Source organism: Triticum aestivum, chromosome 1A (genome assembly GCF_018294505.1).
Source record: "Triticum aestivum cultivar Chinese Spring chromosome 1A, IWGSC CS RefSeq v2.1, whole genome shotgun sequence".
Classification (NCBI taxonomy): domain Eukaryota; kingdom Viridiplantae; phylum Streptophyta; class Magnoliopsida; order Poales; family Poaceae; genus Triticum; species Triticum aestivum.
In genome coordinates this window covers 501,250,103-501,273,876 of record NC_057794.1, presented here as the reverse complement: position 1 = coordinate 501,273,876, position 23,774 = coordinate 501,250,103, and the positions used below count along the sequence as shown (strand labels likewise).

Genomic DNA, 23,774 nt, shown 5'->3' with positions numbered 1-23,774 from the left:
ACGATGCTACGATGGTGATCAAGGTGTCGCGCCGGTGACGATGGTGATCACGACGGTGCTTCGAAGATGGAGATCACAAGCACAAGATGATGATGGCCATATCATATCATTTATATTGATTGCATGTGATGTTTATCTTTTATGCATCTTATCTTGCTTTGATTGACGGTAGCATTATAAGATGATCTCTCACTAATTATCAAGAAGTGTTCTCCCTGAGTATGCACCATTGCGAAAGTTCTTCGTGCTGAGACACCATGTGATGATCGGGTGTGATAGGCTCTACGTTCAAATACAACGGGTGCAAAACAGTTGCACACGCGGAATACTCAGGTTATACTTGACGAGCCAAGCATATACAGATATGGCCTCGGAACACGGAGACCGAAAGGTCGATTGTGAATCATATAGTAGATATGATCAACATAGTGATGTTCACCAATGAAACTACTCCATCTCACGTGATGATCGGACATGGTTTAGTTGATTTGGATCACGTGATCACTTAGAGGATTAGAGGGATGTCTATCTAAGTGGGAGTTCTTAAGTAATATGATTAATTGAACTTAAATTTATCATGAACTTAGTCCTGGTAGTATTTTGCAAATCATGTTGTAGATCAATAGCTCACATTGTTGCTTCCCTGTGTTTATTTTGATATGTTCCTAGAGAAAATTGTGTTGAAAGATGTTAGTAGCAATGATGCGGATTGGATCCGTGATCTGAGGTTTATCCTCATTGCTGCACAGAAGAATTATGTCCTTGATGCACCGCTAGGTGACAGACCTATTGCAGGAGCAGATGCAGACGTTATGAACGTTTGACTAGCTCAATATGATGACTACTTAATAGTTTAGTGCATCATGCTTAACGGCTTAGAATCGGGACTTCAAAAGACGTTTTGAACGTCATGGACCATATGAGATGTTCCAGGAGTTGAAGTTAATATTTCAAGCAAATACCCGAGTTGAGAGATATGAAGTCTCCAACAAGTTCTATAGCCAAAAGATGGAGGAGAACCGCTCAACTAGTGAGCATGTGCTCAGACTGTCTGGGTACTACAATCGCTTGAATCAAATGGGAGTTAATCTTCCAGATAAGATAGTGATTGACAGAATTCTCTAGTCACCATCACCAAGTTAGTAGAACTTCGTGATGAACTATAGTATGCAAGGGATGACGAAAACGACTCCCGAGCTTTTCATGATGATGAAATCGATGAAGGTAGAAATCAAGAAAAAGCATCAAGTGTTGATGGTAGACAAGACCACTAGTTTCAATAAAAGGGCAAAGGGAAGAAGGGGAACTTCAAGAAGAACAGCAAGCAAGTTACTGCTCAAGTGAAGAAGCCCAAGTCTGGTCCTAAGCCTGAGACTAAGTGCTTCTACTCCAAAGGGACTGGTCACTGAAGCGGAACTGCCCCAAGTATTTGGCGGATAAGAAGGATGGCAAAGTGAACAAAGGTATATTTGATATACAGATTATTAATGTGTATTTTACTAGTGTTCGTAGCAACCCCTCGGTATTTGATACTGGTTCAGTTGCTAAGAGTAGTAACTCGAAACGGGAGTTGCAGAATGAACAGAAACTAGTTAAGGGTGAAGTGACGATGTGTGTTGGAAGTAGTTCCAAGATTGATATGATCATCATCGCACACTCCCTATACTTTCAGGATTAGTGTTGAACCTAAATAAGTGTTATTTGGTGTTTGCGTTGAGCATGAATATGATTTGATCATGTTTATTGCAATACGGTTATTCATTTAAGTTAGAAAATAATTGTTGTTCTGTTTACATGAATAAAACCTTATATGGTTACACACCCAATGAAAATGGTTCATTGGATCTCGATCGTAGTGATACACATATTCATAATATTGAAGACAAAAGATGCAAAGTTAATAATGATAGTGCAACTTATTTGTGGCACTGCCGTTTAGGTCATATTGGTGTAAAGCGCATGAAGAAACTCCATGCTGATGGGATTTTGGAATCACTTGATTATGAATCACTTGATGCTTGTGAACCATGCCTTATGGGCAAGATGACTAAGACTCCGTTCTCCAGAACAATGGAGCGAGCAACTGACTTATTGGAAATAATACATACTGATGTATGTGATCCGATGAGTGTTGAGGCTCGCGGTAGGTATCGTTATTTTCTAACCTTCACAGATAATTTGAGCAGATGTGAGTATATCTACTTGATGAAACATAAGTCTAAAACATTTGAAAAGTTCAAAGAATTTCAGAGTGAAGTGGAAAATCATCGTAACAAGAAAATAAAGTTTCTACGATCTGATCGTGGAGAAGAGTATTTGAATTACGAGTTTGGTCTTCAGTTAAAACAGTGTGAAATAGTTTCACTACTCACGCCACCTGGAACACCACAGTGTAATGGTGTGTTCGAACATCGTAATCGTACTTTATTTGATATGGTGCGATCTATGATGTCTCTTACAGATTTACCGCTATTGTTTTGGGGTTATGCATTAGAGACAGCTACATTCATGTTAAATAGGGCACCATCTAAATCCGTTTGAGATGACACCGTATGAACTATGGTTTAGCAAGAAACCTAAGCTGTCGTTTCTTAAAGTTTGAGGTTGCAATGCTTATGTGAAAAAGTTTCAACTTGATAAGCTCAAACCTAAATCGGAGAAGTGCGTCTTCATAGGATATCCAAAGGAAACTATTGGATACATCTTCTATCACAGATCCGAAGGCAAGACTTTTGTTGCTAAATTCGGAAACTTTCTAGAGAAGGAGTTTCTCTCGAAAGAAGTGAGTGGGAGGAAAGTAGAAAACTTGATAAGGTAATTGTACCTTCTCCCTTATTGGAAAGTAGTTCATGACAGAAATATGTTCTTGTGACTACTACACCAATTAGTGAGGAAGCTAATGATAGTGATCATGTAAGTTCAGATCAAGTTACTACCGAATCTCGTAGGTAAACCAGAGTGAGATCCGCACCAGAGTGGTACGGTAATCCTGTTCTGGAAGTCATGTTACTAGACCATGATGAACTTACGAACTATGAGGAAGTGATGATGAGCCCAGATTCCGCGAAATGGTTTGAGGCCATGAAATCTGAGATATGATCCATGTATGAGAACAAAGTATGGACTTTGATGGATTTGCCCGATGATCGGCAAGCCATAGAAAATAAATGGATCTTCAAGAGGAAGACAGACGCTGATAGTAGTGTTACTATCTACAAAGCTAGACTTGTCGAAAAAGGTTTTTGACAAAGTTCAAGGTGTTGACTACGATGAAATTTTCTCACTCGTAGCGATGCTTAAGTCTGTCCAAATCATGTTAGCAATTGCCGCATTTTTATAAAATCTGGCAAATGGATAAACAAAACTATATTCCTTGATGGATTTAAAGAAGAGTTGTATATGATGCAATCAGAAGGTTTTGTCAATCCTAAAGGTGCTAACAAAATATGCAAGCTCCAGCATCCATCTATGGACTGGTGCAAGCATCTCGGAGTTGGAATATACGTTTTGATAAGTTGATCAAAGCATATAATTTTATACAGACTTGCGGTGAAGCCTATATTTACAAGAAAGTGAGTGGGAGAACTACAGTATTTCTGATAAGCATATGTGAATGACATATTGTTGATCGGAAATAATGTAGAATTATTCTGCAAAGCATAAAGGAGTGTTTTTAAAGAAGTTTTTCAAAGAAAGACCTCGGTGAAGCTGCTTACATATTAAGCATCAAAATCTATAGAGATAGATCAAGACGCTTGATAAGTTTTTTTAATGAGTACATACCTTGACAATATTTTGAAGTAGTTCAAAAATGGAACAGTCAAAGAAAGAGTTCTTGGCTGTGCTACAAGGTATGAAATTGAGTAAGACTCAAAGCCCGACCACGGCATAAGATATAAAGAGAATGAAAGTCATTCCCTATGCCTCAGCCATAGGTTCTATAAAGTATGCCATGATGTGTACCCGATCTATTATATACCCTACACTGTGTTAAGCAAGGGAGTACAATAGTGATCTAAGAGTAAATCACTGGACATTGGTCAAAATTATCCTTAGTGGAATAAGGAAATATTTCTCGATTATGGAGGTGACAAAACGTTCGTCGTAAAAAGTTACGTTGATACAAGTTTTGACACATATCTAGATGGCTCTAAGTCTCGATCTACATACATATTGAAAGTGGGAACAATTAGCTAGAGTAGCTCCGTGCAGAGCATTGTAGACATGGAATTCGCAAAATACTTACGGATCCGTATGTGACAGACCCGTTGACTAAAATCATCTCACAAGCAAAACATGATCACACCTTAGTACTCTTTGGGTGTTAATCACATAAATGATGTGAACTAGATTATTGACTCTAGTAAACCCTTTGGGTATAGGTCACATGACGATGTGAACTATGGGTGTTAATCACATGGTGATATGAACTCTTAGTGTTGAATCACATGGCGATGTGAACTAGATTATTGACTCTAGTGCAAGTGGGAGACTGAAGGAAATATGCCCTAGAGGCAATAATAAAGTTATTATTTATTTCCTTATATCATGATAAATGTTTATTATTCATTCTAGAATTGTATTAACCAGAAACATAATATATGTGTGAATACATAGACAAACAGAGTGTCACTAGTACGCCTCTACTAGACTAGCTCGTTAATCAAAGATGGTTATGTTTCCTAACCATGGACAAAGAGTTGTTATTTAATTAACGGGATCACATCATTAGGTGAATGATCTGATTGACATGACCCATTCCATTAGCTTAGCACCTGATCGTTTAGTATGTTGCTATTGCTTTTTCATGACTTATACATGTTCCTATGACTATGAGATTATGCAACTCCCGTTTGCCGGAGGAACACTTTGTGTGCTACCAAACGTTACAACGTAACTGGGTGATTATAAAGGTGCTCTATAGGTGTCTCCAAAGGTACATGTTGGGTTGGCGTATTTCGAGATTAGGATTTTTCACTCCGATTGTCGGAGAGGTATCTCTGGGCCCTCTCGGTAATGCACATCACATAAGCCTTGCAAGCATTGCAACTAATGAGTTAGTTGTGAGATGATGTATTATGGAACAAGTAAAGAGACTTGCCGGTAATGAGATTGAACTAGGTATTGAGATACCGACGATCGAATCTCGGGCAAGTAACATACCGATGACAAAGGGAACAACGTATGTTGTTATGCGGTCTGACCGATAAAAGATCTTCGTAGAATATGTAGGAGCCAATATGAGCATCCAGGTTCCGCTATTGGTTACTGACCGGAGACATGTCTCGGTCATGTCTACATTGTTCTCGAACCCGTAGGGTCCGCACGCTTAAGGTTTCGATGACAATTATATTATGAGTTTATGCATTTTGATGTACCGAAGTTTGTTCGGAGTCCCGGATGTGATCACGGACATGACGAGGAGTCTCGAAATAGTCGAGACATAAAGATTGATATATTGGAAGCCTATATTTGGATATCGGAAGTGTTCCGGGTGAAATCGGGATTTTACCGGAGTACCGGGAGGTTACCGAAACCCCCCGAGAGGTATATGGGCCTTAGTGGGCCTTAGTGGAAGAGAGGAGAGAAGGCCAGGGCTGGGCCGTGCGCCCCTCCCCCCTAGTCCAAATAGGACAAGGAGAGGGGGCCGGCGCCCCCCTTCCTTCTCTCTCTCCTCTTTCCCCCCTCCCGAATCCTATTCCAACTAGGAAAGGGGGGGGGATCCTACTCCCGGAGGGAGTAGGACTCCTCCTGGCGTGCCCTCTCCTGGCCGGCCGCACCCCCCCTTTGATCCTTTATATACGGAGGCAGGGAGCACCCCTAGAGACACAAGTTGATCTTCGTGATCGTTCCTTAGCCGTGTGCGGTGCCCCCTCCACCATATTCCAGCTCGGTCATATTGTAGCGGTGCTTAGGCGAAGCCCTGCGACGGTTGAACATCAAGATCGTCACCATGCCGTCATGCTGACGGAACTCTTCCCCGACACTTTGCTGGATTGGAGTCCGGGGATCGTCATCGAGCTAAACATGTGCTAGAACTCGGAGGTGCCGTAGTTTCGGTGCTTGATCGGTCGGGCCGTGAAGACGTACGACTACATCAACCACGTTGTGCTAACGCTTCCGTTGTCGATCTACAAGGGTACGTAGATCACACTCTCCCCTCTCGTTGCTATGCATCACCATGATCTTGCGTGTGCGTAGGAAATTTTTTGAAATTACTATGTAACCCAACAGAATCCAGGCGAACCACCCAACACCGGCGGCCAGCCAACCCTACCTCCAAACTGCGGCGGCCAGCCTATTCTTCCCCTCACCGTCGGCCATCCCACACCTCCTTCCCCAGTCATCCAGCCTGCTATTCCCTCCGCTTTCTCCTTCAGCGATACGATCACTGACATCACTCCTTTCATCCCCATTGTTCTTGATCTCCACAGCCACAACTACTATCATTGGAGGCATATCTTTGAGATCCATCTTGGCCGCTATTCTCTCCTTCATCACATCACCGGCGACACACCACCGGCCCCCGCCAATCCCAGATGGCTCAAGGATGATCTTGCCATTATTCAGTGGCTGTATACCCGCATCTCCACCGAGCTCTTCAACCTTGTGGTGACCGATGGTGCCACCGCCCGTGACATCTGGCTCGAGCTCCGCCGGCTGTTTCAGGACAACCGCGACGCTCGCATCTCCGCGCTCAACATGGAGCTCCGCACCATCACTCAAGGTGATCGCCCTGTCGGTGTTTTCTGCCAATGCATCAAAGCCATCGGGCGACGAGCTGCGTGAGCTCGGCGAGGTGGTTGCCGACCGCTCCCTCCTTCATGCGCTCATGGGTGGCCTCGACGACCGCTTCGCCCAGCAGGCGACCTTGATTCCCATGCTCCGACCTTTGCCAATGCTCGCCGAGGCGCGCTCCATGCTCCAGATGGAGGAGCAGAATCAGGCGCGCAAGGCCAGCACGCCTCGCCTCTTCCACACCTCGGCTCGCCCTGCTCCGACTCCTGCGGGTTCGTCCGCGGCTTCCTCTCCGGCGCCTCCAGCACCTCAACCGCTGCCGGGGTGGTGCCCCAGCCCCAACTACAAGGGAAAAAACCCGATCTATCGGCCACCAAAGCAGGGATCGACGTCTTCTTCATCGAGCTCTACTCCTGCACCGCCAACCGCTGCACCATCTCCTGTGCCTTCCTCACCGGCTCCCTCAACATGCGCCCTCCACACGATCCCTGGACGGGGCTCGTGCAGGCTTGGCCCATGCCATGGTCCGCACCCTCCCCGTACGGTGCTCCGCCGGCCTACACCGGCGCTTGGGTGCCCGGCCTTCGCCCTTCCACCGGCGCTCCTGGGCTCCTGGGCTCTCGTCCACCACAGCAGGCCTACACCGCCTATGCTCCTCTGTACTAGGCCATGGCGGCGCCAACGGCGCACTCCTTGTACCCCTACGGGGTGCCCACACCATCAACCTGGGAGCACGCTGCATCACCAGTGCCATCGCCACCTCAGCCACCCGCCGCTGCTGCTGCTCCTTCATCTTCGACCGCGCCGGCCTGGGATCAGGCTGCCTTCATCGCCGCCATGAACTCTCTCACCAGCCAAGACGCAGGTAACGAGTGGATCTTCGACTCTGGTGCATCTGCGCATATGTCTGCATCTAGTAGCTCGCTTTCTTCCATTCATCCCTCTCTTCTCTTTCCCTCCATTACTATTGGTAATGGTTCCACTGTCCCTATCTCTTGTGTCGGCACTTCCTCTATTCCTTCCTCTCACTCCCCTCTTCTTCTTCGCGAGGTTCTAGTCGCTCTTGCCCTCATTAAAAACCTCATCTCAGTTCGTCGTTTCACTATTGATAACCAAGTTTCTGTGGAATTTGACCCTTTTGGATTGACTGTGAAGGATCTTCGCACCCGGATGGAGCTGGCGCGCTTTGATAGTTCGGGCGATATGTACACCGTCCATGGCGCCTCCACTCCTTCGCCCCACGCCATGCTCGCCTCCATCAGTCTGTGGCATCGACGGCTCGGCCACCCCAATCATGCTACTACAACCACCCTCCTCGACGCGTTTAGGATCCCTTACAGTCATGACTCTCATGACTCGTCTCTTTGTCAATCGTGTCAATTAGGCAAGCATGTTAGGCTGCCTTTTAGTTCTTCTACTACCAGTAGCTCTTTCCCTTTTGAACTGTTGCATTGTGACTTGTGGACGTCACCTATCCCTAGTGTATCCGGTTTCAAGTACTATCTTGTTGTTCTTGACGATTATTCTCACTTTATATGGACCTTTTCCCGTACGAGCGAAATCTGGTGTTCACAGCTTGTTTGTCAACTTCCAGCGTTACGTTTTCACTCACTTCTCTCTTCCCATTCGCTTCTTGCAATGTGATAATGGTCGCGAGTTCGACAACACCCGCAACCGTGAATTTTTTCTTCACCACGGCATTCTTCTCCGGTTTTCATGTCCCTACACCTCGCCCCAAAATGGGAAAGTTGAACGCTCACTTCGCACGATCAACGACATTCTCCGTACCCTACTCATCCATGCATCCATGCCTCCTCAATATTGGGTTGAAGCGCTTCGGCATGCCACATATTTACTTAATGTCCGGCCCACCAAAACTTGTCCTCGCTTCTCTCCCTATGAGTCTCTCTTCCTAGCCCCACCCACCTACGCCGATCTTCGTATTTTCGGATGTCTATGCTTTCCCAACTTATCTGCCACTACTGATAACAAACTCTCACCTCGTTCCTTGCCCTATGTCTTGCTCGGTTTTTCTGATTCTCACAAAGGCTATCGCTGCCTCCATCTTCCTACAGGTCGTGTTATTCTGTCTCGCCACGTCATGTTTGATGAAACCATTTTTCCTTTCGCCACTCACGCTACCCCAAACTTTTCTGCCCCAATTTCCGGCGCTGTCACCCCTTCACCACGCTCTTCAGCGATCGACGTGCATGGCGCTGTTGACGTGCATGGCGCTGTTCATCTGGACCCTACTCACCCACTGCATGCCCAAGATTCGCCACCCACTACCGCTTCCACAACCGACCAACCCAGCCACGGCGATCTCTCGGATCGCCCGCCACCCAGCTCCCCGGGCCCCGCCACTCCACCACACAGCTCCCCGGGCCCCGCCACTCCACCAACCAGCTCACCTGGTCCCGCCACTCCACCAACCAGCTCTCCAGGCTCCGCCACTCCACCAATCCCGACTCCTTCTTCTGATTCAGCTGACCCCTCCATGCCACCGACTGCTGTTCCCGTTCCCATTCCTCGTAACGCCCACACCATGCGCACACGCAGCAAGTCTGGCTTTGCCCAACCTGTTGATCGCCTCAACCTCACAGCTTCCACATCTCCTATCTCCCCCATTCCCACCTCTTACAAAGCAGCCCTTCTCGATCCAAACTGGTTCCAAGCCATGAAAGAAGAGTATGATGCCCTTCTTCTCAATAACACCTGGTCGCTCATTCCTCGACCTCCTGGTGCCAACGTAGTCTCTGGGAAATGGGTGTTTCGTCACAAATTCCATTCGGATGGTTCCCTCTCCCGCTACAAGGCTCGCTGGGTTTGTCGTGGCGATTCCCAGCAACCTGGCATCGATTTCGACGAGATATTCTCTCCGGTCGTCAAACCTAGCACCATCCGTGTAGTTCTCAACTTAGCCGTCTCCTCCTCCTGGCCCATTCACCAACTCGATGTCAAAAACGCCTTCCTACACGGCTCTCTCACTGAAACCGTTTACTGCCGGCAGCCGCTTGGGTTTTCCCACTCTTCCTATCCTGATCACGTCTGCCATCTCCAAAAATCCTTGTATGGCCTTAAGCAAGCACCCAGAGCTTGGTTTCAACGGTTTGCCTCGTTCATCCAGAGTCTCGGATTCATTCCCTCACGTTCTGACTCCTCTCTGTTCATCTACCACTCTTCCACCCACACTGCATATTTACTCTTATATGTTGATGACATAGTGTTGACGGCCTCCTCCGACTCTCTTCTCACTCACATCATCTCTTCTCTGCGCCAAGAATTCTGCATGACTGACCTCGGTCATCTTCACCACTTTCTTGGTATAGCTGTCTCATGCTCTTCCGCTGGCCTCTTCCTCTCCCAACGCCAGTATGCTATTGAGCTGCTCTCCAAGTCCGGCATGCTGGAATGCCATCCTACACGCACACCTGTTGAGACCGGTGCCAAATTGTCTTCCGCCGGAGAACCTGTTCCTGACGCCACCCTATATCGTAGCATTACTGGCGCCCTTCAGTATATCACTCTCACAAGGCCTAAAATCACCTATGATGTTCAACAAGCATGCTTATACATGCATGACCCACGTCTTCCACATATGAACCATGCCCGTCGCATCCTTCGATACCTCAAAGGTACTCTTGATCACGGTCTCTCCATCACTCCATCCTCTCCAACCTCTCTCACAGCTTACTCGGATGCAGACTGGGCGGGATGCCCAGATACACGTCGATCTACCTCGGGATACTATGTTTATTTGGGTGATAATCTGATTTCATGGTCGTCGAAGCAACAACTTATTGTTTCCAGGTCGTCTGCGGAGGCTGAGTATCGCTCGGTCGCTCATACAGTGGCGGAGACTGTTTGGATTCGACAACTACTCAGCGAGCTTCACCGACCTCTGCACCATGCTACTATTGTCTATTGTGACAATATTTCCGCAGTGTACATGTCATGTAATCCCGTGCAGCATCGTAGAACTAAGCACATCGAGATAGACATCCATTTTGTTCGCGAGAAGGTAGCTCTAGGTGAGGTTCGAGTTCTGCATGTTCCTACTTCCGCCCAGTTTGCCGACATCTTCACCAAAGGGCTTCCAACAACAACCTTCCTCGACATACGCTCCAGTCTCAACGTCGTCGACGCCGCCGCTGACACTGCGGGGGGGGGGGGTGTTAGAGCGTGGACTCGCTTCCCACTTGGATTGCACGATCGTTGCACGATCGTCTCTCCCCACGTCCTGCCGCGGTTGCGCCCGGCTCCCCTATTTATGTACTCCTCTCTGTATTCTGTAAGGACACTGAACAATCAAGCACTTTACAAATTCCAATTAGTACATTGCGCTCGAAACACAAAACGCACAGTCTCTGCCAGATCAGACACCCCCTGAAGTCGAGCTATATTGACTAGGAGATTCACCAGGAGATAAGACACCACTTCGCGTGCTCTAAGCCCTGGAGGAGGTCCCCGCAAGGGATAGCATCTAGTTAGGTTTCTTTAGTCTAGAAACCTCCAGTTTTGTAGCAACTCTCGGAACCTCCGGTTAGTTGCCCTCAGCCATCTCCTTCCCCATCATGGTCGGCACCACTTTCTCAGTCGTCGGGGCAGCGCTGGTCCCCGGTCACCCATGGCCCAAGCCGGGGCAGTCCTGTTCGGCGCATAGGCTGTCGCGAAGCGACCACGCGCATACCCCCGCCCCACTCCCCGTTGTGCATAAGTGGGCCGACCCACGTAGATCATGTCCGGTTTTGGGAAGGTCCTTCCTAAGCCGGGTTTTTCTCCTTTTTCATTTTCTTTTTTCCATTGCCCCTTTTTGTTTTATAGTTTTTGTTTATTTTCTTTCGCTTTTTATTTTATTTTTATTCTTTGTTTTTTCTTTTTCTTGTTTTTTTGAATATTTTATTCACTGAATTAAAAAAATGTTCATCTAAATCAAGAATGTTTGTGAGATCCAAAATTAGTCATCGTATCTTAAATTTGTTCACCACAATTTTGAAAAATGTTAATCGATTTTCTAAAAGTTCATAAAAATTTCAAAAAATGTTCTAGAATTGAGAATTTGTTCCTCAAATTCATAAAAATGTTCATCAAATCAAAGTTTGTTCATCTAATAAAAAATGTTCATCAATATTCAAAGGGAAAGGCTTACCTTCTGTCGGCCGATCTCGAGCCCACGTCCGTTGGCTCCGTGTCCGTCGGATCGTCTTTTGATCCAACGGCCGATAGCACCCGTACCCACGCGCACGGGTCTGCAGCTGAGCTGCTATTTCAGAAACGCTTTCTGCAATAGAGCGCTTGTTGCGGGGCTCTGTGGTTAGATCCAGCAGCGAGGAGGCGGAACACCGTGCGGTTGGGACAGAGGCGGCGACTGGGTGGTCGACGGCGGCTAGGTAACCGCGGCAAACCAGCCGTGATGGCGATGACGACGGGATCTGAGGTTGCTGACGGCTGCATAAGCAGCAGGTGTGTATCTTTTTTTGCAACAAAGACCTTGTTTCAGAAATAAAGAACTATTCGGGGTGAAGTGTTTTTTCAACAACAGGGTCTATTTTTAGAAAGTTTCTACAACACAAGTCTTGTTTCAGATAAAAAGCAAAGATTTTTTTTCTGCAACAAGGTTCCTGCTTCAGAAACATATGCCCGGTTACAGAAAGCGTTGAAGAAGCACACGATCTTAAAGCGTACAAGGCCAAGAATTGCAACACGATGCGTGTTTCAGAAACATAGCTTCAGTTGCAGAAATCGCAAAAGAGTTTCCGGCGTGGGAGCTCGTTGCCGCCATGCCGGAGTAGAGGTCGCACCTGTGCTCAAAGCAGGCCCCCTCGGTGAGCTCAATTTGTGTCAGGTCCAACCATCTGACACACGATATGATGCGCTGGAGTAGCTCCCGCACGCCGGCGGCGGGCAGATTTTGCGGTGGGTTGGCCGCGGCACCGCGCGGGGTGCAGCTCTGTCGGAGCCAGCGACAGGAGTGTTGCTTCTGCAACAAAGCATTTGTTGCGGGAATAACGAGTGGGCATGCGGAACGCGGGCACTAGATCGGATGGCTATCAGCTCGGGTTTCCAATGGCCCTCGCGGCGACGGATAAAATCTAAACATCGACCGGCGGACGCGTAGCGTCGCCCATATTCAAATTCACGAACATTTTTATTAAATTCGTGAACATTATTCGCATTGAAGGACATTTTTTGGCTCCACGAACTTTTTCAAAATTCACATTTTTTTGAATTTTAGAACTTTTTTGAAATCCCGAATTATTTAAACAAGAAAAGAATGAAAAAAAACAAAACTAAAAAAGAAAATAGGGGGCGTCTTGCTCCGTTCATGGGCCGGCGCAAATGGGCGCGTGGGGGCAGCGCCGAAGAGAAGAGAGGAGGGCGTGGGGTATTTTCGGAAAATCCTACTTGACGCACCTTGCGTCTTGTCGAGCTTTCGCACAGAGGTTCGCCAGCGAGGGATGACCTGGGCCGGCCCGCCCACCGCTATGCCATCTCGGTTTTGGGAACCTTCCAGGAATTCCTGAACCGGCTTTCTTCGGTTTTGGGAACTTTCTAGAAGCTTCCTGAACCGTTTTTTTGCTGTTTCAATTTATTTTTTTACTGTTTCTTTTTTCTATTTTTTCTCATTTTTCTGTTTCTTCTTCTTTATTTTTCGTTTTTATTTCAAAAAATATTCGGAGTTTTCTTCTCAAATTTATAAAAAAGTTTGCATTTACAAAAATTTAGGAGTTTCAAAACTTTCTTGTTTTTCAAAAAATGTTTGTGTTTGCAAAAATTGTTCACGTTTTCAAATTTCTTCCGTAGTTTCAGAAAATGTTTGTGTTTTAAAAAAAACATTTCCTTTTCAGTATTTCTGTTTCTTTACTTCATTTTTTTCTTTTTCTTTGTATTTCATTTTTCTTCTCTTTCTTGTTCTTGAGAATTTCAAATTTTGTTCAAAAATTCAAAAAGTTATTCAGAAATTTAAAAAATGTTCCTGTTATTATATTTTGTTAACAAATTCAAAAATCAATTCTCCATTTTTTACAAAAATCTTTGCATATTTGAAAAAAAGTTCACCTTTCAAATATTCTCCATTCTTATTAAAATGTTCGCGTTTTCGAATTTTGTTCAGGAGTTTGACTTTTTTTCCTCTTTCAAAATTCATTCACAATTTCAAGAAAATGTGTGTGCTTCCCAATTTTGTTCGGTAGGTTCAAACATTGTTTCCATTTCAAAATTTGTTTGCAATTTTCGAAAATGTCTCTATTTCTAAATTTGTTTGGGAGTTTCAAAAAATGTTTGCAAATGTTTCAAAATGTTTACATTTTCCAATTTTGTTGAGGAGTTTCCATTTTTTTTCAATTTTCAAAAAAAAATTCACGTATCCAAAATTTGTTCTGGAATTTGAAAATGTTCATCTTCTTTTTTTTCGGTTTTCTGCTTATTTTCACCGATCCTTTTTTGATTTTTGAGAATATTTAACAGTTTTAAAAAATGTTCTTGATTTCATAAAAACTGATCATGTTTTTCAATAAATGTTTGAAATTTTTAAAAATGTTTTAATTTTCGTATTTTTGTTCTGAGTTTGAAAAAATGTTCTTGGTTCAAAAATTGTTCACGGATTCCAAAATATTTGCGTTTCCAATTTTTTGTTCAGAGTTTAAAAAAATGTTCCCTTTAACAAAAAATTGTTCACATATTAAAAAATGTTCGTGATTTTCAGAAAAGTGTTCCGTTTTATCAAAAAATTCTTCGCATATTCAAAAAATATTGGAGCTATTTATTTTCCTGCTCAAATTTGAAAAGTGTTCGCTTTTTTAAGAAAAACACTTTTTCAGAATAATGATAGAGTTCGGAATTTGACAAAATGTTCGGATCTACATAACTTGTAGCTTTGCGCGCCGTAGTGAAACCTGAAAGCTTATCTAACTTGTTGGCTAGACTCGCCGCGGGAGCAACGTCAGCTCCCATGTTCGATCCCTCCCGCTTGCAGTATTTTTTTGGGATTTTTCACTGGGTTACGCTAATGGGCCGGCCCAGCTGGAGTCGCGCCTGTGCGTCCGCTCGGCAATTCGCCGCAACGAGCGGCTCATAGGAACAGCCTATATTTTCTGCTGGTCCAGCAGTTTGATTTGAGCCCAGCACAGCCCATCCCAACCAAAAAAGGCCCGAACCACACGCATGCTGCACGGTGTGCCCAGAGCACACGCTCGCGCCGGCGCCGCCGTCACCCACCCTCCGGTCTCCGTCCCACCCGGCCTTCCCACGCGTCCCCCTCCCTCCTGCGCCTGCTGACTGGCTGCTCCGACCCGACCCCCTACTGCCGAGCCGAGTTGCCTTTCAAGGCTCCGCCCCGGCCAGCGGCCGGCTCGCCGTGCTGCACAGCTGCAGCGCAGAGCGGCAGAGCCCCAGAGTAGCCGCCGTGCTGTTGTGTGCTGTGGCTGTCGCCTGTCGCCGACTCGCCGTGTCGTTGTGCACTCGTGCTGCTGCTGCCTCTCTGCTGCGCGGCTGCGCCCAAGATTGGGTATTTTTTTTCTGCCAAATTGATGCATTTGATTAGCCCCTGTCTTTCCTCTGCATTCGAACGTTGTACTGAACTAGTGAAATTGAACTGAAAATAATCGATGGATTTTATCAGTGTATGTACTCAAATTGATTCGTTTTTATGTCAATTTTATTTCATGTTGTAGAACTAAGGGAATGTTATGATGTGTTTTTGAGTAGCTATAAGTGCCCACATTTTCCCATGTTACTGAATTTATTTGTTTCTGGCCCGGTGCTTACTATTGTTCCTGGCTCCGCCATTGACTCGGCGCAGCCCACCGGAACTCGCCGCCGCCGCCAGAGCTGTGACTCACATTCAACGTGCCATCCACTCCGCCCTTGTGCGAACCAACTTCAATGCGCCGGTACTACAACCGCCTCCCCCTTTTTTTGCGTCAATGCACCATTCTCTACTGTTCGAGGTGCGTGAGCTCGGACGCAACCTCGAATTGTTGACCCGTAATCCAGTCTGAGTGATGAGACGAAAACAGATATTTGAGCAAATAGATGGTAACACATGAGATTAACCAAAGCACATATCCGCGGTTGAGAGTCTTGGCATCAGTTGCGCTGCAACCGTGCTCTAGAACACTAGATTATTAATGGCCGGAACAGCAGAACGGCCAATTTTGACATAACATTATTTACTACAGTCTACATAGAACAGTACTACACTGCTACAGATAGGCATTTAGAAGATCTCCTTGTACACTATGTTTTTCGCCTTTCCTTTGCTTGCGTGCTCTTCGTCGTCAGTGATCAGGATCTTCAGGCCATGCCTGTTTGTTACTCTGGAGACTGCCACATAGAGTTGCCCATGAGCAAAAACTTGCCTGGGCAAGTAGAGGCCGACCTTGTTCAAAGATTGTCCCTGGCTCTTGTGGATTGTCATCGCGAAGCACACAGAGAGAGGATATTGCTTTCTTTTTAGAACAAATGGCCATTTAGGCTCGAATGGCAACATGATGATCTGAGGGATGCACACCTTAGCACCGACGTGTGCTCCAGTTATGATCTGCGCTTCGATGACTCTTTCTCCAAGTTTTGTGATTATCATTCTAGTACCGTTGCACAGCCCTGCACTTTGATTGATGTTGCGGAGAAGCATCACTGGCAGACCAACTTTGAGCTCAAGTAGGTGTTTTGGACATCCCGGATGCTTTAACTTGTTTAGAAACTCTGTAGTATACAACAATTCCATTTCATGGCTGTAATTCATCGATGTGCTCACACTGTCATGGCTCAGGTACGTCACCTTGTCACCTTGGATTTGACTCATAATATACTCATTGATTTCATTGACTGTCTCGTTCAATGGACACAGTATCGCCCTTTCTTCCAGGAACTCGTGTTTGCAGAGATTGTCTTGCAGGTCAGGATAGGTACTTTGGATGATTTCTGTTTTTGGATCATCTCTATTTTCTAGCAGCAGGTCACTGGGGATACCTAGATAGTCCTTTTTATCTAGTAAACATGTGTCTCCATTGCCAATCTGTAGTATCCACTCTGCAAATTCCGCAGTCTTCTGCTGCTCTGCTTGATCACTGGATAGAGATTTGAGCCGCATATTTTTTGTCAGATTAAATACCTCGAAATATTGCCAGAGGTATGAACATTTGATTGATGCATCTATAATGTGCTCCCGTCCTCCTTTTGGCACAACAGGGAGGATTTGTCGGAAGTCCCCTCCAAGAACAACAGTCATGCCGCCAAAGGGCTTGGCACAACTATTCTCATTTGTGAACCTCAGCACGTCCCTTAGGCTCTTGTCAAGTGCCTCAAAGCATTGTTTGTTTGCCATTGGAGCTTCGTCCCACAGTATTAGTGACGTCCTCATTAATAAATCCGCCACATCTGAACCTTGTTTGATGTAGCATGTAGATTGATCTGTCAGATTGATTGGAATATTGAACGTTGAGTGTGCTGTTCTACCTCCTTGAAGCAGAAGTGCTGCGACGCCAGAAGATGCAACTGCAAGTACGATTTTCCCCTCTGATCTTAGCCTTGTTGTGATAGCTTTCCAAAGGTATGTCTTACCTGTCCCACCATGGCCATCCACAAATATTATTCTCCCTAATGATTGATCAGCTGATTCTATTATTGCATCAAAGGCCTTCTTCTGATCAAAATTTAGATTCTTTAGTATTTGCACGTGCTCACCCTTCAGTTTGTCTTTGTCATAGTTCATCTCTTCATTTATAAGCCTTTTCTCAGTTTCATGTAACCCGGGCATATTTGGTAGCTCCATGCCAGGGTATTCCTTTAGTGATTTTCCAGCTTGTCCCATTTGCTTCTCAATTTCCATTAAACTGCATTCCCTTTTGTGTGAAGGACTGAAGGGGGCTGGAAAGTCCAAGATCCAGCTTGGTGTATGCTGTATGTCTTTAGAGAGAACCTCCCAGTTGGATTCCCATAACATCCTTGGGTCAGTAACCTCACAGTGGCACAGTATAGTTGCAAACAATTGTCGTAGTTGCACCCCAGATGCCCAGTTGGATGCTTCCTTGATGCATTCAATCCACTCATTGTCATTGTTCAGAAATCCTAGCGCACGACATGCTGATTTGTATGACGAATGCACAATTCCGTTGACTGTCCTGATGTCTTCAAATGTCATGCAACCCTTCGCAGTGTTGAGGAGAACTCTAAGATAGTACCTTTCTCCACTTGCAGGATGTGCATTGTAGATCCTGCCAATTTTCTTTCCTCCTCTTCTCCGTGTCCACTTCTTTTCTGTGTGATTCCATGTCCATTTTGTAGGAAACTCTGAATATGTTAATTCTCTGGCATCTTCATGCTTTTTGTTCGTCTCCATCCACTCGGTAAACATAGTGACACCTGATCTTGGGTGTCTAATGATTTCATCTAGGTTTCTGGAGTCAGGAAAAATTACTAGTTGCTTGTTCTCCTGGTGAAACGTTAGCCTCTCAACAGATGGTTCTTGGTACTGCAGAGGGAATCTGAATATTCGCCAGCATGCTTCAGTCGCTGTTATGTATCTACATCTTAGGTACATTTTAATCTCATCATCAGTCTTTGATGGTACTTTTTCTTGAACCAGTGCTGTTGCTTGGTCATCTCCTTTGTGTATGTCCTTAAAGAGGTACTTGATTGACATGCATTTATTACACCACTCCACATTTATGTGCGCTTGGAATTTCACCAGCAGATCTTTGTTGTATGGTACAACAAAACCATTGTTCATTTTGACTCCTCCCTTATCTATTTGTCGCCCATTGTCTCGTCTCCTGTATCGTGGGAAATGGTCTTCATCTATGATCGTCTCTTCAGAAAATATTTTTGGAAAGCGCTTGGTGCACATATATTTCTCCATGCACGGGGACTTTGGATTTGCCTCTCCACACGGTCCGTGCATCATAAAATTCTTGACAGCTTTGAATGTTTCTGGATCCTTGTCATTGTCCGGGATCTCAGCGCATATTATTTCATCAATTTGTGAGGGCTTGAGACTTTTTTGTCCGTTTTCAAGGAAAATTAGAATATGGGCATGTGGGAGTCCTCTCTTTTGAAATTCTATTGCGTAGACGGCTGCATTTTTAAAATTTGTGTTAGTAAATGACTGGCCATGAAAAAAAAATGCAAGCATCTGATACTGATAAAGTGATAAGTGATGATTCACGAATACTCTTTTTTTGCGGGAAATGATTTACAAATACTTACTTGCTTTAGTCTTTCCAAAATGCTGTTTTCTGCTAATATCAGACATTAGCTCTTTCAGTTTTAGCATGAACACTCGAACTATAATATCAGGGCGTTCTGCTGGCTTCTGGTTCCCAGCTTCATTTAGCATCAACCGAATCTCTGGCCAATTAGGGTTGCATGTGAATGTTATGAACAATTGGGGTTGTCCAGCCCAACGGCATATTGCCATCATATCTTGGTAGTTTTGCTCTTTGTTTCGAGGACTTCCTGTAAAACTTGCTGGGAGTACTATTCTCCTGCCTACTTGTTCTGTCCGCGTGTCTCCTTTTCTGAATGCATCCTGTAGTCCGTCATAAAGTTCCGTTCGTAAAATTCCTTGATTTTCTCTGATCCAGTGGAGCCTATTATGTTCGATGCATGTGAAGACATCAACCACAAACTGCATTGACAGATTTCCACACGTTAGCATTAACATCGACTGGCCTGGGCGCTGTTGGAGGTGATATGCATAGTATTCCAGCATGCTGATGTATTTCTTGTTACTTAAACCTTTCCTTTTGTTGTATTTTATTCCAAGTCTATAACCATCTTCTCCATATGGGAAGAGCAACGGGTATTGCATGGCCATGAATTTTGGATGGATTTCTGATATCCTTTTAGGTTTCTTATCTTTGTACTCAAGAACAATGTCACGTCCATATCTTTGGGTTGGATCTTTGACTATCAACGCGGCAACTTCTGATGTTGATGGCATGTTGTGTTGTCTCCCATCTTGATCCCTATCACCGAGTAACCTTAGAGTCAAGTTATTGTAGTCATTTTCTTTAAATCTATCTCTTGCCATCCGGAACGATTGTGCCAATGTGTTATTCTTGTCGAGCATGGTTAGTAGGCCACTGACAATTTTTTCATCTAGTGAGGCATCACGTTTACCAGACCTTGATGCTTCTATCCTGTTCTGGATCTCATTCTTTGTGTCATAGATATACAACTGTTGAAAACGAGGCTTATTTCCTTCTTCAGGTAGCAGGGTTCCTATCTGGTGGCGGTTCTGACCATTCAGTCGGAAAACATAAGGTCCACGCCCTTTGTTTATTTCCTTATCCAAAGTCCCCCCCATTGATGTGAACGCAAACATGGAATTGTAAGACCTAATGTTTTTTCGGTAGTTTGCTGATATTTCCCCTCCACCCCTTGTCAATAAACTTGTAAGGTAAGGCGGTGGTTCTTTAAATGGCGGCAAGATAATCTTCCCTTGTTTGCAGCATTGTCCAAAGGATGGTTGTGTGCTACTGGAAGATTGTAGTTTTTCTCCATGCCACATAAGTGCATGGCAGTGCTGGCAGATGCATGTTGGCCCCCCAAAGTTCCATATCTTACTGGCATTAGAATTGTCAACCCTGTCTATTTCACCATTATTGATTCTGGCACGTTTTCTGCTCTTATTAAGTTTAATTCGTGCTTTCCTCTTCATTCGTGCCGTTCTTGTTAAGTCGTCCTGGCGTCTTAGTTTCATCATCTGGTCAGCCATTATTGCACTGTTTACAGCTGATGATTCCATGACTTGTGCTGGTTGATAATTTGATTTTGCCCCGAACGTGTGGCAACGTTGGCAAGTGCATAATTTTTGCAATCTCCAGCCCAGTGTTTGTTGTTTTCTTATAGCTGCCTCCTCAAAATTCCATATCTTACTACCAGTATTTGTGTTGAATTGCTCCTTCAACACAAGTTTCCTCTTCATCCTTGCTGTTCTTGCTAATTCATTTTCTTGTCTTTGTTTGGTAATTTGCTTCACAGTTACTGCACTGTGTACAGCTGATGGTTCCTTGAGTTGCAATGGTTGATGATTTGAATTTCCTCGTAACACCTTGCAAATTCGGCACCTGCACATGCATGGTTCCTTGAGTTGCAATGGTTGATGATTTGTACGCAAGTTCCAAAAAGGTATTTGTTGATCTGTATAGCTGATGGCAGGTAGGGCATCTCTTCCTTTGCCTTTTCCCATCAGGTCTGTATCTGTTACACTTAGTGGCCTCTTGCGCTGATGGTCTCGCTCTTCCTTTTTTCTCTTGCTCATCAGATTAGTTCTGTACCGATGCTTGATTTTATTTATCTTGCTGCTCTTTCTGCTTCTGAGTTCGGGTCATACACTCTTCCCCCTTCAAGATTTCTACTGATTCTTTTGACTGGCTTTAATTGTTTTGGCCCTGATGGGCATTATTTTCCTGCACACACACGTGAGAAAAACATGACACAACAGATCCTTTAGGCTGGAGAAAAATTCCACAGCTCTTACGAATAGCACGAGTCAAATTCAGTACTTGCAGAAAAAATTGTGATCACATAGCATAAGAGACTTGGTGTCTGTTTGGGAAAAAACAAGAGCTGCCTTGATCTATTATTTTGTTAGCAAACCAAGTCAGGGCCCGCAGAAGTTGGCAACAGCTTGAATTAGTGCTGAACGATGTTATAAATGTTCAAATTAGACCCGTGTTATTACCTACATGAGCTAAGGCAATCATGTTTCTTTCTTTCTAAGTCAAAGTCAGTGCATATCATTGTCTTGCTTCAGAGCAACCCAAAACTGTGATCAGGTGAAATATTTGGCTAGCATAGCAATGTATATTTGTGAGTTGCATCAACCATTTAGAGGAAACTTGAGTTATGTGTTGTTGAGACACTACCTTCAACTGACTAGCTTCAATTGTTCCCATTTCTCCTCTGCATGAAGCTGCATTGCCCTGAAAGCTAGAAGAGATTGTCCGACTGAAATACAGAAGAACAAGATGAGTCCATGAAAGGAACGCGGCCGTGGATCGTGAAAGAAGGATAGGAAATGAAGCACAAGATCACCTTGCACCTGCGTGCCCCACCTGGCCGTCTTCTCTGCAGCACAGTCTGCCGTTGGATTGCTCCTTGAACACAAGTTTCCTGACCATCAGTAAAACTCTGAACTGATTTCTCGCTGCTGACGATGCATATCCATCCTTCCCAGAGCCCACTCAAGGCAGTGACCGCAGGTGCGTACTGGAAGGTGGCGATCTAGCAGAGCGGCGCAGGCCGGACAGAGGTCTGTGCCTAGTGGAGCGGCAGCTGCCGGTGCCTGTTCATCTAACACCCCTTGTAACTGATGCATTCTTGTACAGTCTGATCCCGTGACCATGTGCTGAAGAAAGTGACACCCAAAACTGCAGAATCTGCTTCAGTCTCTTCTCACCAGGATATGATGGACATGACTCTGAACCCCTTTGGATTCCTTTGGCGCTGCGTGCGTGCGTGCGTGTGCAGTACAGTATGAGATTCCCACTCCAGCAGCAGCACGCCAGGTAAGTCTTGTCCATGCCCCACGCCTTTTATGCAATTTACGTTTTTGGCATGTTTCCATTTCATTTTGAGGTTTTGGCCAGAGCCAAATTGAATGAATATCCGGCTCTTCACATAGTGATGTGCATGTAATATAGTTTTTCTTCTTCTTCTTCTGAACTGTAACAACACACTTTGATAAGCTGACGTTAATTGTTCCGTGTTTTGGTTTTTGCAAGAAGAATAAACCGCCGAGGGAAAGGGTATGGGCAAACCAATTCCTTGCTGACCATCCAAAATCATGACCAGAATGATGGTAATGCCAATTTTAGTCGCAATCCAAACATCCAACTTCAGGTCCCGTGATCAGCCTACCGATCAATCGCAACGTTTGCATTGCGAAGCTGACAGGTGCATTGCTGCGATTCCTAATAACAAAATAGACAACCAGACTAACCTTAGTGCAAGGGTGACAAGCAGAAATACCATATGGTCAGCTGGCCCGACATCTGCAAGCCATGTGATCAGGATGGTCTGGGCATCATGTCGTCCAAACGCATGAACATCGCCTTGCTGACCAGATGGCTCTGGAGGATTGCCAACGGTGAGGACGGGCTTTGGCTTGACATCATTATAAACAAGTACCTTCGGGGCCAGCCGCTAGCCTTTTGCCAGCGCTCTGAAGGGTCCCAGTTCTGGCAATCCATCATCCAGCTGCTTCCGGTCCTTCGCATCAGTTCGTCCATCTCGATCGGCTCCGGCGCTGCTACATTGTTCTGGTTCGATCATTGGGCGGGTGACGCCCCTTTTGCCGCTCGATTCCCGGATTTATTTTCCACCGCGGTGGAGCCTAGGATCTCGGTCGAGGTCGCTCTCTCGGACCTTGGGCGCCTCGCGTTCTGGCGCCCCTTTGGTCCCCCAGATGTTGCTGCCTGGGATGAGATGCTCGAGTGCATCTCCTTCCACACCCCCGACGTAGACAGGGTCTCGCATCGCATGTCGTGGCACCTTGAGCCCTCGAGCCGTTTCTCCACTCGGTCCTTGTACCAGGCCATCGCCTCGTCGACGGCCCCGGCGGCTTTCACTGTTGTCTGGGCCATCAAGCTGCCGCTCGAGATAAGGATATTCCTATTGCAATGGATTAGGGGTCGGATACCTTCTGGGGTGGAGGTGCTCAAACGTAATGGCCCTAGGGACGGAATGTGTCCCCTCTGCGGTACAATAGAGGATGCGAACCACATATTCTTTGTGTGTGTCACGGCCCAATTGTTGGGGAACGTAGTAATTTCAAAAAATTTCCTATGCATACGCAAGATCATGGTGATGCATAGGAACGAGAGGGGAGAGTGTTGTCCATGTACCCTCGTAGACCAAAAGCGGAAGCGTTAGCACAACGCGGTTGATGTAGTTGTACGTCTTCACGATCCGACCGATCAAGTACCGAACGCACGACACCTCCGAGTTCTGCACACGTTCAACTCGATGACGTCCCTCGTAGTCCGATCCAGCCGAGTGTTGAGGGAGAGTTTCGTCAGCACGACGGC

General features: G+C 45.5%; 1 protein-coding gene across 1 annotated transcript; it reads right to left on the bottom strand.

The window, feature by feature from the left end:
- Positions 1-15,955: 15,955 nt before the first annotated feature.
- On the bottom strand, positions 15,956-21,995 carry LOC123191696 (uncharacterized). The gene is made up of 4 exons (XM_044604358.1): positions 21,781-21,995; positions 21,612-21,693; positions 18,946-21,152; positions 15,956-18,813 (listed from the first exon to the last, which is right to left on the bottom strand). The coding sequence occupies exons 3-4, from the start codon at positions 21,002-21,004 to the stop codon at positions 15,956-15,958; spliced, it is 4,917 nt and encodes a 1,638-aa protein (XP_044460293.1). The 5' UTR covers positions 21,005-21,152; positions 21,612-21,693; positions 21,781-21,995.
- Between the last annotated feature and the right edge of the window lie 1,779 nt (positions 21,996-23,774).